At 37.9% G+C, this 20,860-nt stretch overlaps 1 protein-coding gene across 1 annotated transcript in view; it reads right to left on the bottom strand.

Annotated features, from left to right (window-relative positions):
- Positions 1 to 20,637, bottom strand: part of LOC105862812 (uncharacterized) — a 121,097-nt gene extending 100,460 nt beyond the window's left edge. The window contains exons 1-7 of the mRNA XM_076005400.1: positions 20,276 to 20,637; positions 9,786 to 9,948; positions 8,489 to 8,657; positions 6,265 to 6,348; positions 4,122 to 4,184; positions 3,570 to 3,719; positions 682 to 774 (exon numbers count right to left, since the gene is read on the bottom strand). Of these exons, the coding sequence (XP_075861515.1) occupies positions 682 to 774; positions 3,570 to 3,719; positions 4,122 to 4,184; positions 6,265 to 6,348; positions 8,489 to 8,657; positions 9,786 to 9,948; positions 20,276 to 20,307 (754 nt within the window). The 5' untranslated portion in view covers positions 20,308 to 20,637. The remainder of the gene's footprint in view (positions 1 to 681; positions 775 to 3,569; positions 3,720 to 4,121; positions 4,185 to 6,264; positions 6,349 to 8,488; positions 8,658 to 9,785; positions 9,949 to 20,275) is intronic.
- Positions 20,638 to 20,860: the final 223 nt, after the last annotated feature.

Genomic DNA, 20,860 nt, shown 5'->3' with positions numbered 1-20,860 from the left:
TTTCCATGAGTCTTTATAGATGACCTTGAAACATTTATGTGACTGTGTTTTCTTATCTAGGCAACAAAGATGACAGTGCCTATCCTGCTTATCCTTTATGGTTATTGTAATGAAAAAAATACTATTTGCCAAAGTCTTTTGAAAAATCATTACATATGCCATGACTTGCCAAAGAACTCTGTCAAAAACAATTCTTCAGGTCTCAGGATACTTTACCACAAATCTTTATTTCTCCTAACACTAAGTATTTGGATGATTTGTGTTTTGACACTATTCACAGTTTATAGTCAGATGACAAAATGATCTACCTGTAAAAGAGTATTTAGCTTTCTGTTCTCTGTAGAAATTAATGAATAAATCTAACACATTTCAGGCACTGTAACCAGTCAGTTTTAAAAATAAACTTATCACTTTGCTGTCATATTTCTACTATATAATCAATGTTTGGGTACATATATTGATTAATAGAGTCCATCAATTAATAAGCCTAATCCTCAAAAATAAATTTATAACAATTTCTTGTCTTCTTGTACTTCCCAAAAGGCTCAAGTAAAATAAATGCAAAGAATGAGACCTTAGGATAAACTGCATCCAAAGCATAGAAAGGACTCATAATAAAGTGCATCAGGAAATAGTAACGCATAGTTCAGATTCCCACAGCCCAAGCCTTGCTCTCCTAACCTTTCTTATCACGTTCACCTTCCAGTGCTGAGATGGAGGCTCCCAGGGGCCCATCTCCATCATTGGGTTTCTCAGAGTCCTCACAGATGGTGCCTGTAGAAAGGAGCAAAACCCATTTACAGTGTTTTTCATAGAATAGAAAAAACAAATCTAAAATTTGTGTGGAAGCACAAAAGACCCTGTATGGCCATAGCAATTTTAAACAAGAGTAAATCTGAGAGTATCACACTAACTGACCTGAAAATATAGTACAAAGCTATAATAATTGAAACAGGATGAAACTTGCATAAAAATAGAGACATAGACAAAAAGAACAACAAAAAAAAGAAAGTTAGGATCTGTGCATTTATATTGAATTGATTTTCAACACAGAATGGGAAAATGGCAGTTCTGGAATAAATAGTATCAGAACAACTGCATTTCCACATTCAGAGGAATGAAATTAGACCCTTACTTCACATCTTAAAAAAATCCACTCAAAATGGATTAAAGATTTAAATATTAGAACTGAAACTGTAAAACTACTAGAAGAAAATATAGAGGGAAAGTTTCATGGCATTGTTCTGAGCAACAATTTTTCAGTTATAACACCAAAAACACAATCAACACAAGAAAAACAAACATGTGGTGCTATATCACGTTCAAAAGCTTTTGCATACCTTGTTGTTCAAACCATAAACAGAATAAAGAGGAAGCTTACAGAATGGGAAAAAATACTGGCATACTGCATATTGGATGAGGGGTCACTATCCAAAATATATAAGGAACTCAAACAACTCAGTAATAAAAAAATAAAAAATCAAATAAACTAATTTTAAATTACTTTAAAAATAGGAAAATGATCTGAATAGTAATTTCTCAAAGGAACACATATAAATGATAAACAGTATCAAAATGCTCAGTATCACTAATAATCAAGAAAATGCAAATTAACCACAAAGAAATATCACCTCATGCCTGTTGGAATGGCTACTATCAAAGACTAAAGATAACAAATGCTGGCAAGGCTGTGGAGAAAAGGGAACCCTTATACATTGTTAGTGGAAATGAAAATTAGTTCAACAATTATGGAAAACAGTATTGAGTTTCCTCAAAAATTAAAAATTAGTAACATATTATCCAGCAATTCCCCACTGGGTATATATATCCAAAGGTTATGAAATTAATACAGATGCTTCTAGATTTATGATGGGGCTACATCTCCATAAATCCATTATAAATCAAAAGTATTATAAGTCAAAAATGCATTTAATATTTTGATAAACACATCATAAATTTGAAAAAGCCTAAGTTGAGCCATCATAAGTCAGGGACTGACTGCACATTGAGGAGATGTCTGCACTCCCATGTTCATTGCAGCACTATTCACAACAACCAAGATTGGGCATCAACCCAAGTATCCATCAAGAATAAATGGTTAAACAAATGTAATACATATATACACAATGGAATATTATTCAGCCTTAAGAAAGAAGGAAATCTCTTTTGCAGCAATGTGGGTGAATCTGGAGGACACCGTGTTAAGAGAAATAAGCCAAACACACAGAAACAAATATAGTGTATCTCACTCATACACAGACTGTAGAAAAGTTGAACTCATAGAAGTTGAGAGTATGTGATAATAAATGGGTGGAGGTTGGGGAAAAAGGGGTTTGGGGAAATGTTGGTCAAAGGATACAAAGTTTCAATTAGACAGGAGGAATAAATTCAAGAGATCTACTATACAACATGATGACAATAGTAATGTATTCTTGAAAATTACTCGGAGAATAGATTAAGTATTCTCACCACAAAAATGACAAGTATGTGAGCCCATATATGCTAATTAGCTCCATTTGGCCTTTTTCACAATGTCTACATATTTCAAAATAATGCCATATATGACAAATATATACACTTTTTTATTTGTCAATTTATAGAAATGGTTAAGATGGTAAAATTAAATAAACAATAAAAAATATAGAGCATCTGAAATAAAAAGAAAGTTTATAGATAGGTAAGAATTCTTTTTTTTTTTTTTTTTGAGACAGAGCCTCGCTTTGTTGCCCAGGCTAGGGTGAGTGCCATGGCGTCAGCCTAGCTCACAGCAACCTCAAAATCCTGGGTTCAAGCAATTCTGCTGCCTCAGCCTCCCGAGTAGCTGGGACTACAGGCATGCGCCACCATGCCCGGCTAATTTTTTCTATATATATTAGTTGGCCAATTAATTTCTTCTATTTATAGTAGAGATGGGGTCTCGCTCTTGCTCAGGCTGGTTTCGAACTCCTGATCTTGAGCAATCTGCTCGCCTCGGCTTCCCAGAGTGCTAGGATTACAGACATGAGCCACCGAGCCCGGCCCAGATAGGTAAGAATTATTTTGTTTATCACAGGGCAATGGGCTGGGTGACTCCTTTCTTGTATCTCCATTAGTCACTACTGGTCCACAGGACTTTGAAGACAATAGAGAGCACAGCTGAGAAGAAATCGAGCCTTGCTCTGTCCTATTTCCATTCTCTTATACCTCACCTTGCCTCTCTTTCCTTTTCAAGGTTCTACATAAGAGCCCTCTCTGGATATATTGCTGCATCTACCCTGTGAAGGTGTCTGTACTTCATTGAGTTTCTGGCCAGCCTCTCTCTAAAGCCTCCTTTTCCAGGAGGCTTTCTGTTTCTGATTCTCTTCCCTGGTGAGTCCCTGCAACTCTCCCCTTAGTCTCCAAGTTTTCCTTCCTAACTTTCCTCCTCCAGGTCTGTCTCATCAGGATATCAGGCTGCATTCCTGTCCTCTCTGTGTCTGTGCAATTTTCCCCTTTACTAAATAATTGTCTCCCTCTATCCTGAATTAGTCCACTCCCTGCCCTCAGCCAGGGCTCCCCAGCCTCATGCAAACCCAGTGAGTCAGTCTTACCTGGTGGCTCAGGCTCTTGGGCACATTGTTGATTTGCTTGTGGGTGTCCTAGTTCATCATTTTTGTCTCCGGTTGTGTCATGTCTCCTTGTATTTGCTTGTTCTGTTTCACAGAGGTGCTCCAAGAGTCCACTCTCAGGTGGGGTTGTACCTAAACCATGTTTTGATTCACAGATATTTTATTTTTCCCCTGCTGCTCATCACTTCTTGTCCCTTCAAATGTGTGGGCCACCATTGGATGGAGGTCAAAGCACTAAGGCAGTAGCCACAGTCAAGCAGACACAGGCAGAAAGTGTGAAGCAGGCACATGAGTAAAACATCCAGGCCAAGAGCCAGCAATAACTGGCAGCAGGTGTGTCCAAAGGGTATGGGAAGAAGAAACCCTCCCAGGCAACATGGAGGATAAAGACTTGTCATTCAAATCCGGAACTTGAAACACTGCAGATGCAAAGACTGAAAATTCTGGGCAATCAGTTACACAAAAAGGCAGCCCCACAGCACACTCCAGTATGGAATGAGGCAACAAAGGACATAACAGTCAACAGGAACAGACCAGTGGAAAAGGAGGAATCCAAGTGTGGTCCAGGCAGGCTTGGAAAGGAGTTTTCACCAGTTCCTGGGGGAAGATATTAGAAGTTTATTTCAGAAATTACAGTATGAGTTTTGCTCTTTTCCCCAATCCCTTTTTAGTCTCTATAGTGTAGGAGTTAAAGACCCCTGTAAGTCTCAGTGCAGAGCCCACTGGCAACTGGCAGACCCACTAGGTCAGCCGCACCACTGGCTGAGAGTCCTTGGCCAGGCCACCTTGCACTCTGGTAAGTGGCCATGGCTTGTCTTGATATCTGTGGCCCAAGTGAACCTGCCTTTGTCCCAGAAATGTCCCTCCCTCAGTTCCACCCTGCCTGTGCCCCTTCTGCTCACTCTTTCCTGTTGGCCTTTCCATGAGGATGCAGCCTCTGATTTGCCTCCACTTCCTGCAGGTCTTGCTATTCTTTTCTCTGTATTTTTGTCTCTGTGTGCATATACCTATTTTTCTTCTATGTTTCTGCCTTTTTTGTTCGATTATCTGGGTAGCAGCACAGAGTTAGACACAAGCTCTGGGTTCAGAACACCTGGGTTCATCTTTGCTCATCTGACCCTAGGAAAAATCCACACATGGTCTCCCTAGATTTCAATTTCGTTCTCTGCAAGATGGACACATAAGTAACACTAATCTCCAGTGGCAGCCATCAGCACTGAACCAGCAGCTGCCATGGAGCAGATGTTTATTCAGTGAACTGCTGCTAAAGAGGGCCTCTCTTTTGTCTTTGGTTTCCCCTCCCCCTGCCTCTCTCTCTCAAAGTACCCAGGTCTTCTTCTCCACATGGGAACCTCTTCCTCTGTGTCCCTTTATCTGACTTCATTTCTCTGTGAATATTCCTGCTCTTGAACAGGGTTCCCCACATTTACATTAGTCCTTTCTTCTGCCATCAAGAAGTGTGATATCATGATGTCATATGAAATATGTATTTTGACTTCCTCTGCTCCTGGCTGGAGTTCCTAAAACCCTAGTAATATCCTATGCGTTAATAGTGAAAAGAGCATATTTTGCCATTCATAAAATAAGCCCCTTTCAACTACACCTGTGGTTATCTTAAGGTGACTTTTGGAAAACCTCTAATGAAGGAGACTGGGTGGGGGGGGGGAACAAACACAGGATTAGAGGATTGGGATTTTCAGCCCCTCCCCCAGCTTCCAAAGAGGGAAGCTGGGGATGAAGGTCGACTTAATAAACTATAGCCAATTACTTGATCAATCATGACCACATAATGGAATTTCTATAACCACCCTAGATGACTGGGTTCAGAGTGTTTCTGGGCTGGCAAACAAATGGAAGTGCCGGGAGGGTGTTTCACCCACAGAAGGTACAGAAGCTGTGCACCCCTTCCCCATAGTTTGCCCTATGAATCTCTTCAATTTGGCTGTTCTTGAGTTGTATTTTTTTTATAATAAGTTGGCAAACATGTGTAAATGTTTCCCTGAGTCCTGTGAGCTGTGATAGCCAAGTATCAAACCCAAAGAGGAGCTCATGGGAACCTTTGATTTACAGCCAGTTGGTAAGGAGCACAGGCCACAACCTGAGACGTGTGACTGGCATCTGAAGTGAGGGACAGTCTTGTGAGACCAAGCCATTAAATGCACAGTCTGGGCTAACACTGGTAGAACTGAATTAAATCAGAGGACACTTGGCATCTGCAGAGAACTGGAGAGCTGGTCGGTGTGGGAAAACCCCCCACATGTGCTGCCAGAAGTGCTGTGAGTGTGAGGGCTCAGATAACTAAGACGGTGTTTGTCTTTCACCCAGAGCCTTCTCTTTAGTATTGACCATGGGCCACAGTTCTTAGCCCTTCACAGCTTCACAGGGATCTTCTGCTGCAGGGACCTCGCTACATCACCATCACTTCCAGACAGTTAGTGTCTTTCCATCTGGCTACTGACACACTCGCTCCCGTCCCTTCATCCTGGTTTTTGGGCCAGCAGTGTCTTGTGATGGCTGCTCCTCCAGGACCCCACACCTGGGCGGGAGCTCAGACAGACTCCCCGCCCTGCCATCCCCACGGTCCTTCCTCATTCTTCCTCGAGTCACAGTCTCCACTCAGCACCTCGGGCCCCTTTTCCTCTTAGCAGCTGAGAACGTTCTGCCCTGTCGTTATTACCTTGTTCAAGGGTTAGTTGGCAGCTGGGCCCCTCCTCTCTCCCTTTTTCATCAATTCCTTGTAAATACCATTTGTCTGGAAGCACTGAAGAGACAGAAACAGAGTCAGGAGAGAGAAGAAAAGAGAAGGAAATTAGTTATCTCCAGCTGAGATCAGGGACAACATCTAGAAATTGTACCTTTAGGAATTTTCAACCCTTTGGGTCAGTGAGAGCTCAGTGAGTCACACATGACTCAACATTCTCCCACCATCCCCTGGACAGAAATGAGAAGACCTCATCTAGAAAGACTTGGTTTCCCACACAGAAAAGAGATACTCAAGATTTAAGGGTAAAGGAGAACTGAAAACATTGTGAGCCATGCTACTTCAAGAAATTTTCAGATGGCAGGGAAAGCACATTTCAAAATAACTAATAAAAGTGAAGTGAGTGCTCTGAACTGTTCAAACTAAGGAAGAAACAGGGATTTCTTGGGGAGAAGGTCTTGGGTCCTAGAGAGCTGATTACGAAATAGAACCCCAACAGGTTTAGCAATGGGGCTACCAAAGAAGGTAGTTTTGGCTTAATTGGGTCAGGGAGGAGGAACGATTCCCAAAGAAACATGACAGAGGACAAAGGGGAAGCTTGCATGGACTTCAGGGTCCAGGAGGAGGCAACCTCTCCCTGATGAAAGGGGTACTGTACTGAGCAAGGTGGTGGGCAGTGCCCTGGCCAGTGTGAGCTTCCTTGCCTGTGTATCTCAAGCATAAGGAGCCACTTGGAGCCCAGGAAGGGGATGGTCCCAGTAGTCACGGAGAGGATCAGAGCCTCTAAGATGTGAGGAGTAAAGGTAACACCATTCCCTTGTCACCCACCACCTGGGGACGTCCGGGTAACAGATATAATATTGACTTGAAATTTGTACCCAAGTATTTGGATTTCTTTAATTTCCTTTTCTGATTTGAATGACTTGCTATAGAAATAATTTTATTCTTAATTAGATAAGGTTACTATTGATATAAATCAACAAGCCATATATACCTGCTTAAATTTTTTTCTTTGCTTATAAATCTATAGTATTTCTTTATAGCTTCTTAAGTAAATTTCAAATTCCTTAGATTTAATTACAGGACCCTTCATAATATTTCTCCAACTCATTTCTGTTGAGGAAGCTCCTACACTGCTTTGCACTCTTGGGTTTGGCCAAATCTAGTTTGTTCTGCTTTGCAGATATGATCTCACACTTATATTCCTGTTCCCACAGCATCCACCCTGCTCAGGGCATGTGCCCACCTTTCTTGTGATGTCTCTAGCCTTATTTGGAGAACTGGGTTGAGACCAAACTGTGTTGGAATAAAAAGTTTTCTAGGCAAGTAAAACAAATGGAAGGGCATCCTCTTTACTGTGTCCCAATAACACAGTAAAATATGCCTTCTCAGGAAAAAGCCTAGAGTCAAGCCGTTAGTTTTGTATAGCATCAAAAATAATCCCTGGCAGAGCAATCAGTTTTGTGATTATTTGGTTAATGTTTTCTTCACCTCTTGTGGATAAAGGGTACATTTACCTTTATTAAAGGCACATTTGATCCCGAGTTAACCTCCTTGTTTATTAATTTGGAAATTGTGGCCTTTTTGCTGTGTTTCTAGGCAAACACTGTGCTTAGAAAACACGCATTGACTGGCAGGCTGGGAAAGACTAAGCATGAACTACAAATGTCTGGTGTGAAGTGGTAACTTTGGCTTTCCTTCAATGTGGTAACTCTTGTAACTCAGCTTATCCATTGTGGGGTCCCTGAAGCTATGACTGTGGAGTTGTTATCAGAGATATTGAATCCCACGGGCATGTGATGCCAGGCCAAGGTGGATCCTGCAACCACAGCTAAGCTGTCATTCAAGGCAGGTAGCAGTCAACTTGGTGGACTGCTGTGTAGACCAGTGTAAGGGTTCCTGCTAAAGACAAGCAACTAATGCTGCCCTCCTGACACTCTGTGTTGCTTATTCTATGTTCTTCTAAGTAAACCTGATACCAACTTGGCTCTCCTTGTCATATGAGTATAATGTCCAGTTAAGCAGACCTCCAGGTAGTTGTTGTACCATAAGCTTCAAGAAGGCTCATGACATGCCTGTTTTGTTGACTATTATGTCTCCACTGCTCAGCACAGTGTGTGGCACATGGCAGAAGTTCAATACATGCTTATTGTAAACAATTGGCCCTGGACCTCAAAAGGTAGGAAATAAACCTAAGTACCATTTAAGAAGGTTTTATAAATGGGAATTAAACCAGGGTATTCCTTTATGTTGTCATCGTCGAACAATATCTTCAGAACTTCTAGGTTAAATTTCTTCTCCAGTTCATCAAGAATGCTGTAAATCACGTTATTTACAGGGACCAGGTTTCTACAAGATGCTTGACAATCCTTAAAAAATATTGAATGGAAAAAATATAAACACAGATTTCAACGAGCATTGGAAAGAAATTCTATGATTAATGTATTCCAATTTCCTTATATATTTTCTTATATAAAAAAATTAATAAAATTTAAAATAAAATTAAATAAAAAATTATAAAATTTTATAAACTTTAATATTCATACAAGTACTAAAAGAAACACGTAAAGCCTTCCTCCTTAAATTACCTATTGATGAATCTGATCTCATCATCCTCATTTATTAGATGTAAAAAGCAGCCATTTTGAAGAATAATAAAAGTGGGTTAAAGTTAAAGGATGTGTAACCCTTTAAGAGCTGGGCCAAGATGTTTTAGGAATAGATTAGCAAGTGATGAGGGGCTGTTCTGTTTGATGACACTCTCTGCCCTTTCCCCAGGAATGACTTGGACTGAAAGGCTCAGAGAAACCAGGTGACCATCCTCCTTTTGCTGTGAACTTGGCCACAGAGAAGGCATACTCATGTGCAAAGAGAATACTTGCTGTTCTGTGTCTCCAACATGCCCTACTGGTCAAATTACCCAAATTAAAAAAATTAAAGAAGGAAAAAAAAGAAACCTGAAAGATGTTGGAGAATGAATAGCAAACATCTACTCCCAGATTTGTCCTAACCAGACACGAATTTCTGTGGGTTTTTAAGCTCTTAAATCTAGATATTTTAAATTGATATTAATTGAAATAAAATGCCATGCTAATTACTATTTCAGTATATCAATTTATTAAAATTAGGCATCAATCTATTAAAATTATTTTTAATTTTTAATTTATGTTCGATTGTGTGTTTCCCTACAAAGCATTGTACATTTGTGGAGTGTCCCTTTTTCTGACCCAGCTTGTTTCCAGTCCATTCACCCAGACACCAGAGGGTGCCATGAACATCACTCCTTCAGTGAGAAGCAGGATCATCTTTGGTGATTTCCGTTTCTCCCCTATCCTTCTGCCTTACGGGAACACTTAAGGAAATACTTGAAAATGTTCCCCATTCATAGAGGACCCCTCAGTCAGCTATTTGCACCCCAAAGTTTGGGTCTAGGACATTAAAGCCCAGTTTACTTTGGAGCTTGTTTACCAGTTTGTGACATTATAAACTTTACTTACTTCAAACATTTCATTTGTGATGAATTCATGGTCACGGAGGAGCTCAAGGAATGGAAATGTCTTTTCTATCGCATGTGAAATCTTCACCTTAAATCTTTTGAAGTAACTGAATATATAGTCATAATTAAGCCTGCCATCTATGTTCTGGTCTTCTGTGGACATCCTGGGGAAAAAGGATACCATGTAAAAATGGTCATGAGAATTCCTATACATCTCTGGAGGATGTAAGATTTTATGTATCAGTGATAGACTATGAAGGATGAACACATATAAAATAGGTGATCCTGAGTAGAGGCCAGAGTAAATGGTATTGAAGCAATAAACAAAGACATAATAGAAGAAAGCATGGAAGTTATTAAAGACTAATATATAGGACTGAAAAATTCCTGTCCACCCTGATGACAGCCATAGTAAAGATAGACTTAACATAGACTAGACTTAAACATAACTAGAATATTATTTTAATCGAAAAATCTAAATTCCTAGAAAATCAAGATGGAGTAAGCAGGTCATCCATAGAGAAATGAAAAACAATGATATAAAAATAAATTCCAACCTTGAAAATGCATCTTAATTAACAACCAAGAAAATATTAAATCTCTGAAAAATAAAAACAATCTCAGAAATAGAAAAGCAAGCTGTTAAGGGAGAAATATCATCCTAAATCATAAATTAATGCATAAATATTATGCAGTGTAATAATGACAATGATATGATTAGGTATAAATTCAGAATTTTATGAATACATCAATAATATTTCCTGGGACATCCAGTTCTGCTTTGTGTTAACATATATTTGTTTGAGCTATTGTTATATATAGTGAATATTTTTCAGCATCTGAACTTCAGAAATTGCTGCTGTTTCCTATGAAGTTAATGTTACATTTGAGTCTGTAATTCTGGCTCTTATTTGACCATTTTATTGCTATGATAATATTTTAATCAACATCTCTGTATCATAAATGCTATGAGAACTCATAAGCCTTCTTTGTCAAACCAGAAGTGAATTATCAGCATTTCCCAGTACTCAAAATATAGCAGGGAATAATAATACCACTTATTGTTTTTTACAACTTTTTCTTTTTCAAACTTTTTTGTTCCCCCTCCCCACATTACTGCTTTTTAATTCCTATATAAAATTTTTCTGGCTAAAGATTGTAGATTAGGGAGAAGTATATCTTCCCCTTTATTAAAGACCCCACTAAAGTGCTAACAAAGCAATTAGATTCACAATGACAAAGAAAATGGTAGAGAACAATGAGTAGATGAAAAATTTCAACCAGAGGAGAGACTTGCTATTGTAGGTGGAGGTTCCTCCCAGAGATCAGGAAAGCAGTTAATGTGCCCTGCAGAACTGTGAAGAGGCAGTGGAGATTGAGAGGAATATACAAGGCTAAAAATTGATGCGTTATTTGAAAAATGAAGAACAGAATAGTGCATCCCTGCATGTGAACCCACATTCTGATTACATGCAGCCAGACAGCCTCTCAGGGGCAAATATTGCTGTCATCTATTTCACCATGGTAAATACTGTTATTGGATTTCACATGAATGGAATAATACATAATATATGTTTTTGTGTCTGCCATGTTTTGTTCAGCACCCATGTTATTGCGTTGAAGAGCAGTTTGTTCCTTTTTGTTATTGTTGAGTGGTATTCCATGTTGTGAATCTACCACAATCTTGTTTTTTCATTTTCTTGTTGAAGGACATTTGGGTTGAGTGCAGTTTGGGACTAGTATGAATAAAACTGTAGAAGTATCTTTTTGTGGTAAGATGTTTTCATTTTTCTTGGATAAATACCTAGGAGTAGAATTGCTGGGTCATTGTGTAGGAGCATGTATAAGCATTTTAGAACCTACCAAACTGTTTTTCAAAGACCATTATAGATGGTCTTTCTAATTTCAGCTATTCTAGTGTGTATGATATGATATCTTATTTTAGGTTTAATTTGTATTTCTTTAATGACTCTTGATGTCAAGCACATTTTGATGTACTTATTGGAGATATATATATGTGTGTGTGTGTGTGTGTGTGTATGTGTGTGCGTATCTGTTCCACTCTTTGGACAATTTATATTATTAAGATTCCTTTTACTTATTGATGGGTAGAGGATTTTTTATATAATATGGATAGGAATGTTTTCTGTGACTTATGTATTATAAATGTATTCTCACAGTCTGAAGCTTTCCTTTACTTAAGCATGTTTTTTGATGGGGAGGCATTTTTAAGTTTGAGGAAGTCCAGTCTCTCATATTTTTCTTTTATGAGTAATGACTGTAGTGTGCTATCTAAGAAATCTTTTCCTATCCCAAGGTCATGAAAATATTCAAAAAGCGATTTACAATATAAACATGAATGTATTTCTGGGCTTTCCATGCTGTACCATTAACTTATTTGTCTATCCATATGCTGACATCATTTTGGTTGAAAACTAGAGCTCAAAGAAAATCCTGGAGTCAATTAGGAAAAATTGTCTTGGATTTTCTAGGTTCTTTGGTTTTACATATATCTTTTCAGATCAATTGGCTAATGTCTACAAGAAAAGCCTTTTGGATTTTGATAGGGTTTGCATTGAACTTATAGATAAATTTGGAAGGATTGACATCTTAACAATATTGAGTTTCCTATCTGTTAACATTGTGTATCTTTTCATTTATTTAGTTTAATTTTGCCTAGCACTGTTTATAGTTTCCAGTATATAAGTCATGTGTTCATTAAATACATTCGTAGTTATTTTATTCTTTTTGATACTACTTTGAGTAGTACTGCTTTTTAAATTGCTTGTCCGTGTTATATGGAAATAGAATTGGTTTGAAAAATATTAAGCATGCATTTATAATATTGCTAAATTTGTGTATTACTTCTAGTAAAGTATTTCTAGATTTTCTTGGGATTTTATAGAAAATAATTATGTCGTCAGCAAATGAAGACTATTTTACTGATTCTTTTCTGACAATTATTTCCTTTGTCTTGTCTTACTGCACTGGTTAGTAGTTTAAATACAAGCTGATGGGGTAAGAATCGATTTCCCTGCCTTGTTTCCAATTTTAGGGAAAAAGCATTGAGTATCAGCATTAAGTATGATGTTTTATGTATATGTATATATACATACATACGTTATATATACAAAAATATATATTTTGAAATAGACTAAGGGAGTTTTACCTATTCCTAATTTGCTTATAATTTTATCATGAATAGACTTTCAATGTTATCAAGTGTACCTACTGAGATATTCATATGATTTTTCATTTTTATTCTTTAGTTGTTAATCATCTTGGTTTATTTCCAGAACCTCCTCCTAAGTAGGAATAGATACACAAATCAACAGACATTTGAGGAAATACTCCAATATTAGAAAGAATAATATTTTAAAAAGAGCAGAAAAGTTACTATAGTAGAAATAGAGATATTGTTGGAATAGGAGAAAAATTTCCAATAGTGACTATTTGAATTTAAAGCTTCAAATATTACAAACAAAGTCACAATATTGAGTTAAGTGGTAAGGGGAAATGTGAGTTAAGTGATTTGTTTCAAGCATGAAAACAATATGCTTGAACAATATGGTTTCCAATCTAACTATGACAATTACAGAAATACAGATTAAGGAATAAATTTGAAAAGTTGAAAGTAACAGCCAGTTGAGTAAATTTGGACCCTATGAAGCCTTATAAAACACTGAAAAATAAAAATAAAAAAGCACATAACATAGTTTGCATTTTTAGAGAGACAAAAGAAAGAAACGAGTTATAAAAGATAAAATTTTTAAAAGTTATAAACGATTAGTTATAACACTAAATGTATATGAAAAAATGATGATATTGAAAGGCATAAAATCTAACTAAAAACACAACTAAGACAAAGTAACACAAAATTTGTTGAATCAAAGATAGGCAAGTTAAGGAATATACTGCAAACAATAAACAAAGTAAGCATGTTCCCAAAAATGCCAAATCAAAATTCAATAAACAAGTAATGGGATAAATGTTTTGTGAACAATGAAAAACAATTCACCTCTAGTTTTTGTCTCTTTACGTATACAAAATATATAGGGTTTGGGTAATTTAAAATGATTTATTATTTAATCTTGTGACTTAAAAACAGAGAACACATTTTTTCTCAGTATCTTTGAAATACATAATCAATATTGAGCATAATCTTAATCACAAAAGAAATTTCATTAAGTTACAATCAGTTGAAGATAAGGATACTGCATGTTAAAGAAAATAAATTGCTTAGAGATTTTAGAAAATAAAAGAAAGCTCATTCTATCATGTCAAAGACAAAATAAAACTTGATTTTTATTTAGTTAGAGATTATTTAAAAACAAGAAAAAATAGAAAAGTAATGAGAATGAGTAAAACAAAGATGGTTCAACATTAGGAAATCTCCCTAGAATTTTATATCAGTAAATAAAAGGATAAAAAGTAAATACATCCAGAATTAATTTTAAAATGGAACTTAATAAATCCTAGCAGCTAATTTTATAATAATTCTATATGAAACAAAAACCTAATATAATATAAAGTCTCTAAAACTGGGAAGTGTTACAATAAACATTAAAAAGAAAAAGTCATTGAAATAGAAAAAATACAAGAATGTCTACCATTACCACCATTATTTTTTATATATATAGCTAAAGTTTCACATATATATACATCACTTTAGCTAATGTATAAGATATAAAAATGAAATAATTAGTGAAAATGCTAAAATAGTATATAACATTATATGTTATATAATTATATACATAGAAGCCCTAAATACCTAAAAAAATCCATAAGAACTAGAAAAATTAGTTGGCAAGAAATATGAATACAAAATAGATATATAAAACTTAGAGTTTTATGAGTGGATTAATAAAATGTGGTATATGTATACCATGGAATACTACTCAGCTTTAAGAAACAATAGTGATATAGCACCTCTTGTATTTTCCTGGATAGAGCTGGAACCCATTCTACTAAGGGAAGTATCTCAAGAATGGAAAGAAAAAGCACCACATGTACTCCCCAGCAAATTGGTATTAACGGATCAACACCTAAGTGGACATATAGGAGTAACATTTATCGGATGTTGGGAGGGTGGGAGGCGGGAGGAGGGGATGGGTATATACAACCACAACGAGTAAGATGTGCAACGTTTGGGGGATGGACATGCTTGAAGCTCTTGCTCAAGGGGGGAGGGGGGCATGGGCAATATATGTAACCTTAACACTTGTACCCCCATAATATGCTAAAATAAAAAAATAAAATAAAACTTATAGTTTTGATTTGAAACAACATAAATGTATATGTATATCAAATGATCACGCTGTACACCTTAAATTTATCCAACTTTGTTAATTATATCTCAATTACACTGAAAAAAAGGAAAGAAATAAAAAGGCAATCACAACCCAATATTTTACTTCCAATCCCTTTTTTTTTTTGAGACAGGATCTCACTCTGTTGCCTGGGTTAGAGTGCCGTGGCATCAGCCTAGCTCCCAGCAACCTCAGACTTCTAGGCTCAGGCGATTCTCCTGCCTCAGTATCCCAAGTAGCTGGGACTACAGGCATGTACAACCATGCCCAGCTAATTTTTTCTACTTTTTAGTAGAGACAGGGTCTCCCTCTTGCTCAGGCTGGTATGGAACTCCTGAGCTCAAAGGATCCGCCCACCTGAGCCTCCCAGAGAGCTCGGAATAGAGGCATGAGCCACTGCACCTGGCCATGGTCACTTTTTAATTCAAGCAATTTATATCATGTTCTGTGTTTCCAAAGTATTACAGCAGGCTTCCTCAAATTACGGCCTGTGGGCCACATTCCGCCCCGCCAAGGACATTTATCTCGCCCTCCGGGTGTTTTCGCTGCTGCTGCCTGTCCTGCTTAGCAGCTGACTCGTCTGGGGCCCACAGTGCGCATGTGTGGAATGTGCCCCGCACTCTCCAATGGCCCTCCAACCGTCTGAGGGACAGTGAACTGGCTCCCTGTTTAAAAAGTTTGAGGACCCCTGTATTACAGTATGCTTTTCTGTAGAATGACAAATGTTCTTAAACGTTGGATATAATTTTAACTGAAAATTTTACCTTCCCACAAATAAATAAATAAACAGTTTTACATACATTTTTTTTATGGGATCAGAGAATGAATATTTGAAGCACATACCTAGATATGTTATCAAGAAAATCTAGAACATCAAGGCCAAGAAACAAATCATAAAGATTTCAGAACACTTGAATAAATGAAGAGATAGACATATTTATAGCTGGGATCATTCAGAGTTAAGATGTAAAGTCTTCCTAAATTTAACTTTTCATTCAATGTCTCTAAATTGAATCCTAGCTAGATAGGTTATAGAACATTACCTAAAAAATCATAGTGAGTAGGACATTTCAGTATTGAAACATGAAAAATAGAACCATAGGTCAGAACAGAGGTCGCCTATACAGATTCATACGGAAGAGAGAAGAGAGTACAGTACTCCCTACTATGTGAGTGTGGTCTCTCTCTCAAAATACCTCAGTATACTGTAGATCTTAGGCAACATCAGCAATAATTGTTTTTTCTTTCCTTATCCTCTAGAATGTTCATTTTTTCACTTAAAGGAAGCAATTTATGGCTTCTCTATAGCATATCTGAGTTACCAGCATCACCACTGTCCCACATTGGGGCTACTATTAAGTAAAATAAGGGTTTCTTGAACACAGCACTGCGATACCACAATAGCTGATCTGATAACCAAGACAGCTTCTAAATGACTAATGGGCAGGTAGGTGGCATCTACAACGTAGAGTTGCTGGACAAAGGGATGGGTCACATCCCAGGTGGGACTGAGTGGGACTGGGTGAGATTTCATCACACTATTCAGAATCGTATGCAGTTTATAACTTATAAATTGTTTATTTCTGGAATTTTCCATTGAATATTTTCAGACTTTGGTTGCCCACTGGTTAATCAAAACCATGGAAAACAAAATTATGGATATGGAAGGACTAATGTAGTTTATAATAGCATAAAGATATCAAATATCTATGAAGAAATCTAGAAGTACAAAGCCTTGAAATAGAAAAATAGAAATTTATTAGAAAATATTTCAAAATTAGTAATATACATATACCATATACATGAGATGGAAGACATAATATTGTAAAGATGTCAATTCTCTTGAAATTGGTCCATAGACTCAACGCAGTCTCATACAAAATCCCAATAAGATTTTGAGAAGCTGATTTGGAAACACAAAAGTGCAAGATACTTTGGAGGGAGAGGAGAAGAAGATTTACCCTATCATGTATCAGGAGTTGTTGGGACACTGTCACCTTTGTGACAGTGCAGTTCTGGCACAAGCAGAGGCAACCACGGACCAATGGCAGAGAAGAGAGAACACAGAAAAGCACCTGCCTACATGGCAATTTGGTTAAGGAAAAGGGAGTGGAGAAAAGGATGGTTTTATCAATTAATCGCATCCTCAGAAAAATTGTTAAGATTGAAAATAGAGCCTTCAAACTGTAGGTCAGGTAGGAAATAATTTGGCCTCAGACAAGGCTGGAAATGTGAAAAAACAAAAACAAAAACATTTCACCCGGATTACTCTGAGGAAGTGGGAAGTTTGGAGTGAAGCACAACAGCCATGGCAGGCAGAGGGGAGAACAAAGGAACACAGAATTGCAATCGGAAGAAGATAAGCAGAATGTCCCCACAGTGCTTAATGCCACCAAACCTAAATAAAGCAAGAACATGAAAATGGGACAATCAATTAACAAAATAATGGGATAAAGTGGAGATTGCGCAGTTGTCGAAACAAATTAAGATCCCCCTCAAAAAGAAAGAATCAATTTTTTAAAAATTAGAAATTACAAGAAACAAAAACCTATTAAAATTAAATAATTGTCATGGAGGAAAAGTTTGAGACAACCATTATTAACAAAAAGTGAAGAACTGAAAAGATGGAAGAACTAGGCAGCAGATAAAAGCTGTGAAGCTGGCCGGGCGCGGTGGCTCACGCCTGTAATCCTAGCAGTCTGGGAGGCTGAGATGGGAGGATTGCTTGAGGTCAGGAGTTTGAGACCAGCTTGAGCAAGAGCAAAACCCTGTTTCTACTAAAAATAGAAAAAAATTATCTGGACAACTAAAAACATATATAGAAAAAAAGATTAGCAGGGCATGGTGGCGCAAGCCTGTATTCCCAGCTACTCAGGAGGCTGAGGCAGGAGGATCTCCTGAGCCCAGGAGTTTGAGGTTGCTGACGCCACGCCCGAGCAACAGAGCAAGACCCTCTTTCAAAAAAAAAAAAAAAAAAAAAGAAAAAAAATATATGTATATAAAGAAAAAAAAAGCTGTGAAGGCTAAAGTTGCTCCAATGTAAGAATAATTTGGCCTAAAAATTGAAAGAGAAAAAATTTTCAGCGATATAGCAGGAGAAACTTCTGAAAAAAAGATAGAAGCAAATCTGACACAGTGAAGATCACAAGAACTACCTTATACCTGGCAGTGCTCACAGAATATGTCAGTGACTTTCTGCATCACTTTATTTATAGCAATTAGTGTGCATCTATCTTATAAAATCAGTATCATGATAGGTCTATATGTTAACTTTTAAGCTTTAATAAAAGACAAGAAAAGTATATTTATAAGAAAAGTATATTTTACTGGAATATTTAATGAATTCTCTCATATCATGAAAGAAAGGACAAACACCTCAATTCAACAACATTGGCCAAAAAAATAAATAAGTAATTCATAGAAGAGGGAATTTAAATGGCCAATAAAAATGAAAAACTGTCCAATTTCCCACGTAATCAAGAAAATACCAATTAAAACAGATGCAACTTTTTACCCATCAGCTTTGCAAAGTTTGGCTGGGTGTGGGGAGATGGCTTGTTCATTTTATCTGCTATTGGTAGAAAAATATATTGATTTATTCAGCCACTTAGGCAATTTGGCAGGATCTATAAACAAGTAAATATTAACATCTGCTGTGTCAATAATTCCCCTTTTTTGTTTTGACACAAGTTGTGTCAAAATACTTGTATACATGCAAAAAACAGAAATATGTAATCATTGTTATTACAGCTTATTGGTAAAAGTGAACTGAAAACAACCTGTATGTCCTTCAACTGAGAAAGGATTAAAAAATTATGGTATGCCAGCAGCAGTGGCTGCACCTGTAATCCCAGCACTCTGGGAGGCCAAGATGGGACTATTGTTTGAGCTTAGGAGTTCAGGACCAGCCTGAACAAGAGAAAAACCCTGTTTCTACTAAAATAGAAAAATGTTCTGGGTGCAGTGGCATGCACTGGTAGTCCCAGCTACTTGGGAGACTGAGGCAGGAGAATCACTTGAGCCCAGGAGTTTGAGGTTGCAGTGAGCTTTGATGATGTCACTGCATTCTAGCCAGGGCCACAGATACTCTGTTTCATAAATAAACACATAAATAAATTTTTTTAAAAGAGTGGCAAAAAGAATGAGGTATGTATTAAGGTGAAAAGATGTCCAAGATTTCCACTATTAAGATAAGTGAAAATGCAGAAAGAACAGCATGTGCAACATAATCCCATTTATTACAAGATGGGAACACAAATTTTGTATTTACAAAAACACACTGTATAGAGGTAAGTGCATAGGAAAAGATGTGGAGAGCTAAACTCAAGACTCTCCACAGGGCCAGGAGAGGAAGCTACCATGGGGGGTGAGTGGGAGATCTTATCCTCTATGTACTTTCACATTTGTTTGAAACTTTATGAACATGAATGTATATTTACTTTTTATAAAAAAAAATTTAAATTAAAAATTAAACAGTGTTATTTCTGAACCCATTACTAAAGAAAAGACAGGATTTCTATCCTTTTTCCTTTCAGAGGTATCCTCCTTGATGCAACAGGAAATTCAAGTAAAAACAGAAATATTCAGCCTACACTAGTCTTTTGCTTTCCTGGGCCTTTCTCTTCCTTTTCCTTCTTCTGACCAAGGTCAACGGAGGAAGAAATCAGACCCCAAGCCAGTCAGGACAACATCCTGGGAGTCCCAGGAGCCACCCTGCCCTGTGCCAGGACAGGTGAGACGACAGCATCCAATGTTTAAAGTAAGCCAGGTGTTTACCTCTGAGTGTCTATTTTGTAAACAACATTCTTTGACATGACCTATATGAACATAGAAGTAGGCAGAGGGACATGAGAGGGTTCAGAGGTCATGGGGAAATAACACATCCCATCAACACATCCCTGCCTCAAAGGACTCCTGTGTTCAGAGTGTCCTGGCCAGCTGAGCAGCAGCTGCAAACAAGGAAGCTACGTGTGAGTCCAGGCAACCTGGACTCACAGCAACAGCTGTCCTGCTGCAGTTTAAAACCCTAATTTCCTCATTATATACTCTTTGACTTCATTATATTGGATACCTGTGTCCTTGCAAAGCAGGACTAAACTCAAGTAAAGCTTTAGACAGGAACTGCACTAAAGGCACAAAAGCAGCAATGTTATCAGAGATGAGGAGGGAGATAAAGACTCACCTGACAGTCAGGTCGTGGCCTCCATCTGCCATCCTCAGAGCCTGGCCTTCAGTCCCTCCCGTCTGCCTGGCCTGTGTCCACTGTGGCTGCCCGGACTCTGGGCAGAAATTCTTCCCACAGACTGACTTACCCAGAGACGGCTCCGCCCAAAAGGGGAAAAGAGAAGTGAAAGTATTTTTCCAAGCTTAGGACCTGTTTTGGACACTGTGTCTCCCCCTTCACTCCAAGCCATTCTCAGCTTACTGAAGTGCGGCAGAGGGATGGGGAAAGGCCCCGGGCAAGACCTGGAGGACCAGGAAGGAGGACCCCAGGACAAGCAGGGCCAGCTCTGAGGAACCCTCGTTTTTGTGCAAAGGACAGAAAAAAACATCCACTGGAACCTAATTGCCCTCAGCTGCTTCCGCCCTCCAGAGGGCAGCACAGTGCACGCGGCGGGTGGGTGGGCGCGGCAGGGTAACTCCATGTTTCCTCTTCCCCTTGCTGAGAAGGCTGGGGTGGTGGGGGCAGGCTGGAGGGAAAGCCAGAAACTTCGAATCTCTCCCAGGCCCATGGCAGAGCCTGGACGGCCGAGTCAGGTCTGCGCAT

This window comes from Microcebus murinus, chromosome 8 (genome assembly GCF_040939455.1).
Source record: "Microcebus murinus isolate Inina chromosome 8, M.murinus_Inina_mat1.0, whole genome shotgun sequence".
NCBI lineage: Eukaryota > Metazoa > Chordata > Mammalia > Primates > Cheirogaleidae > Microcebus > Microcebus murinus.
The sequence above is the reverse complement of the archived record's forward strand: the minus strand, read 5'-3'. Positions and strand labels throughout refer to the sequence as shown.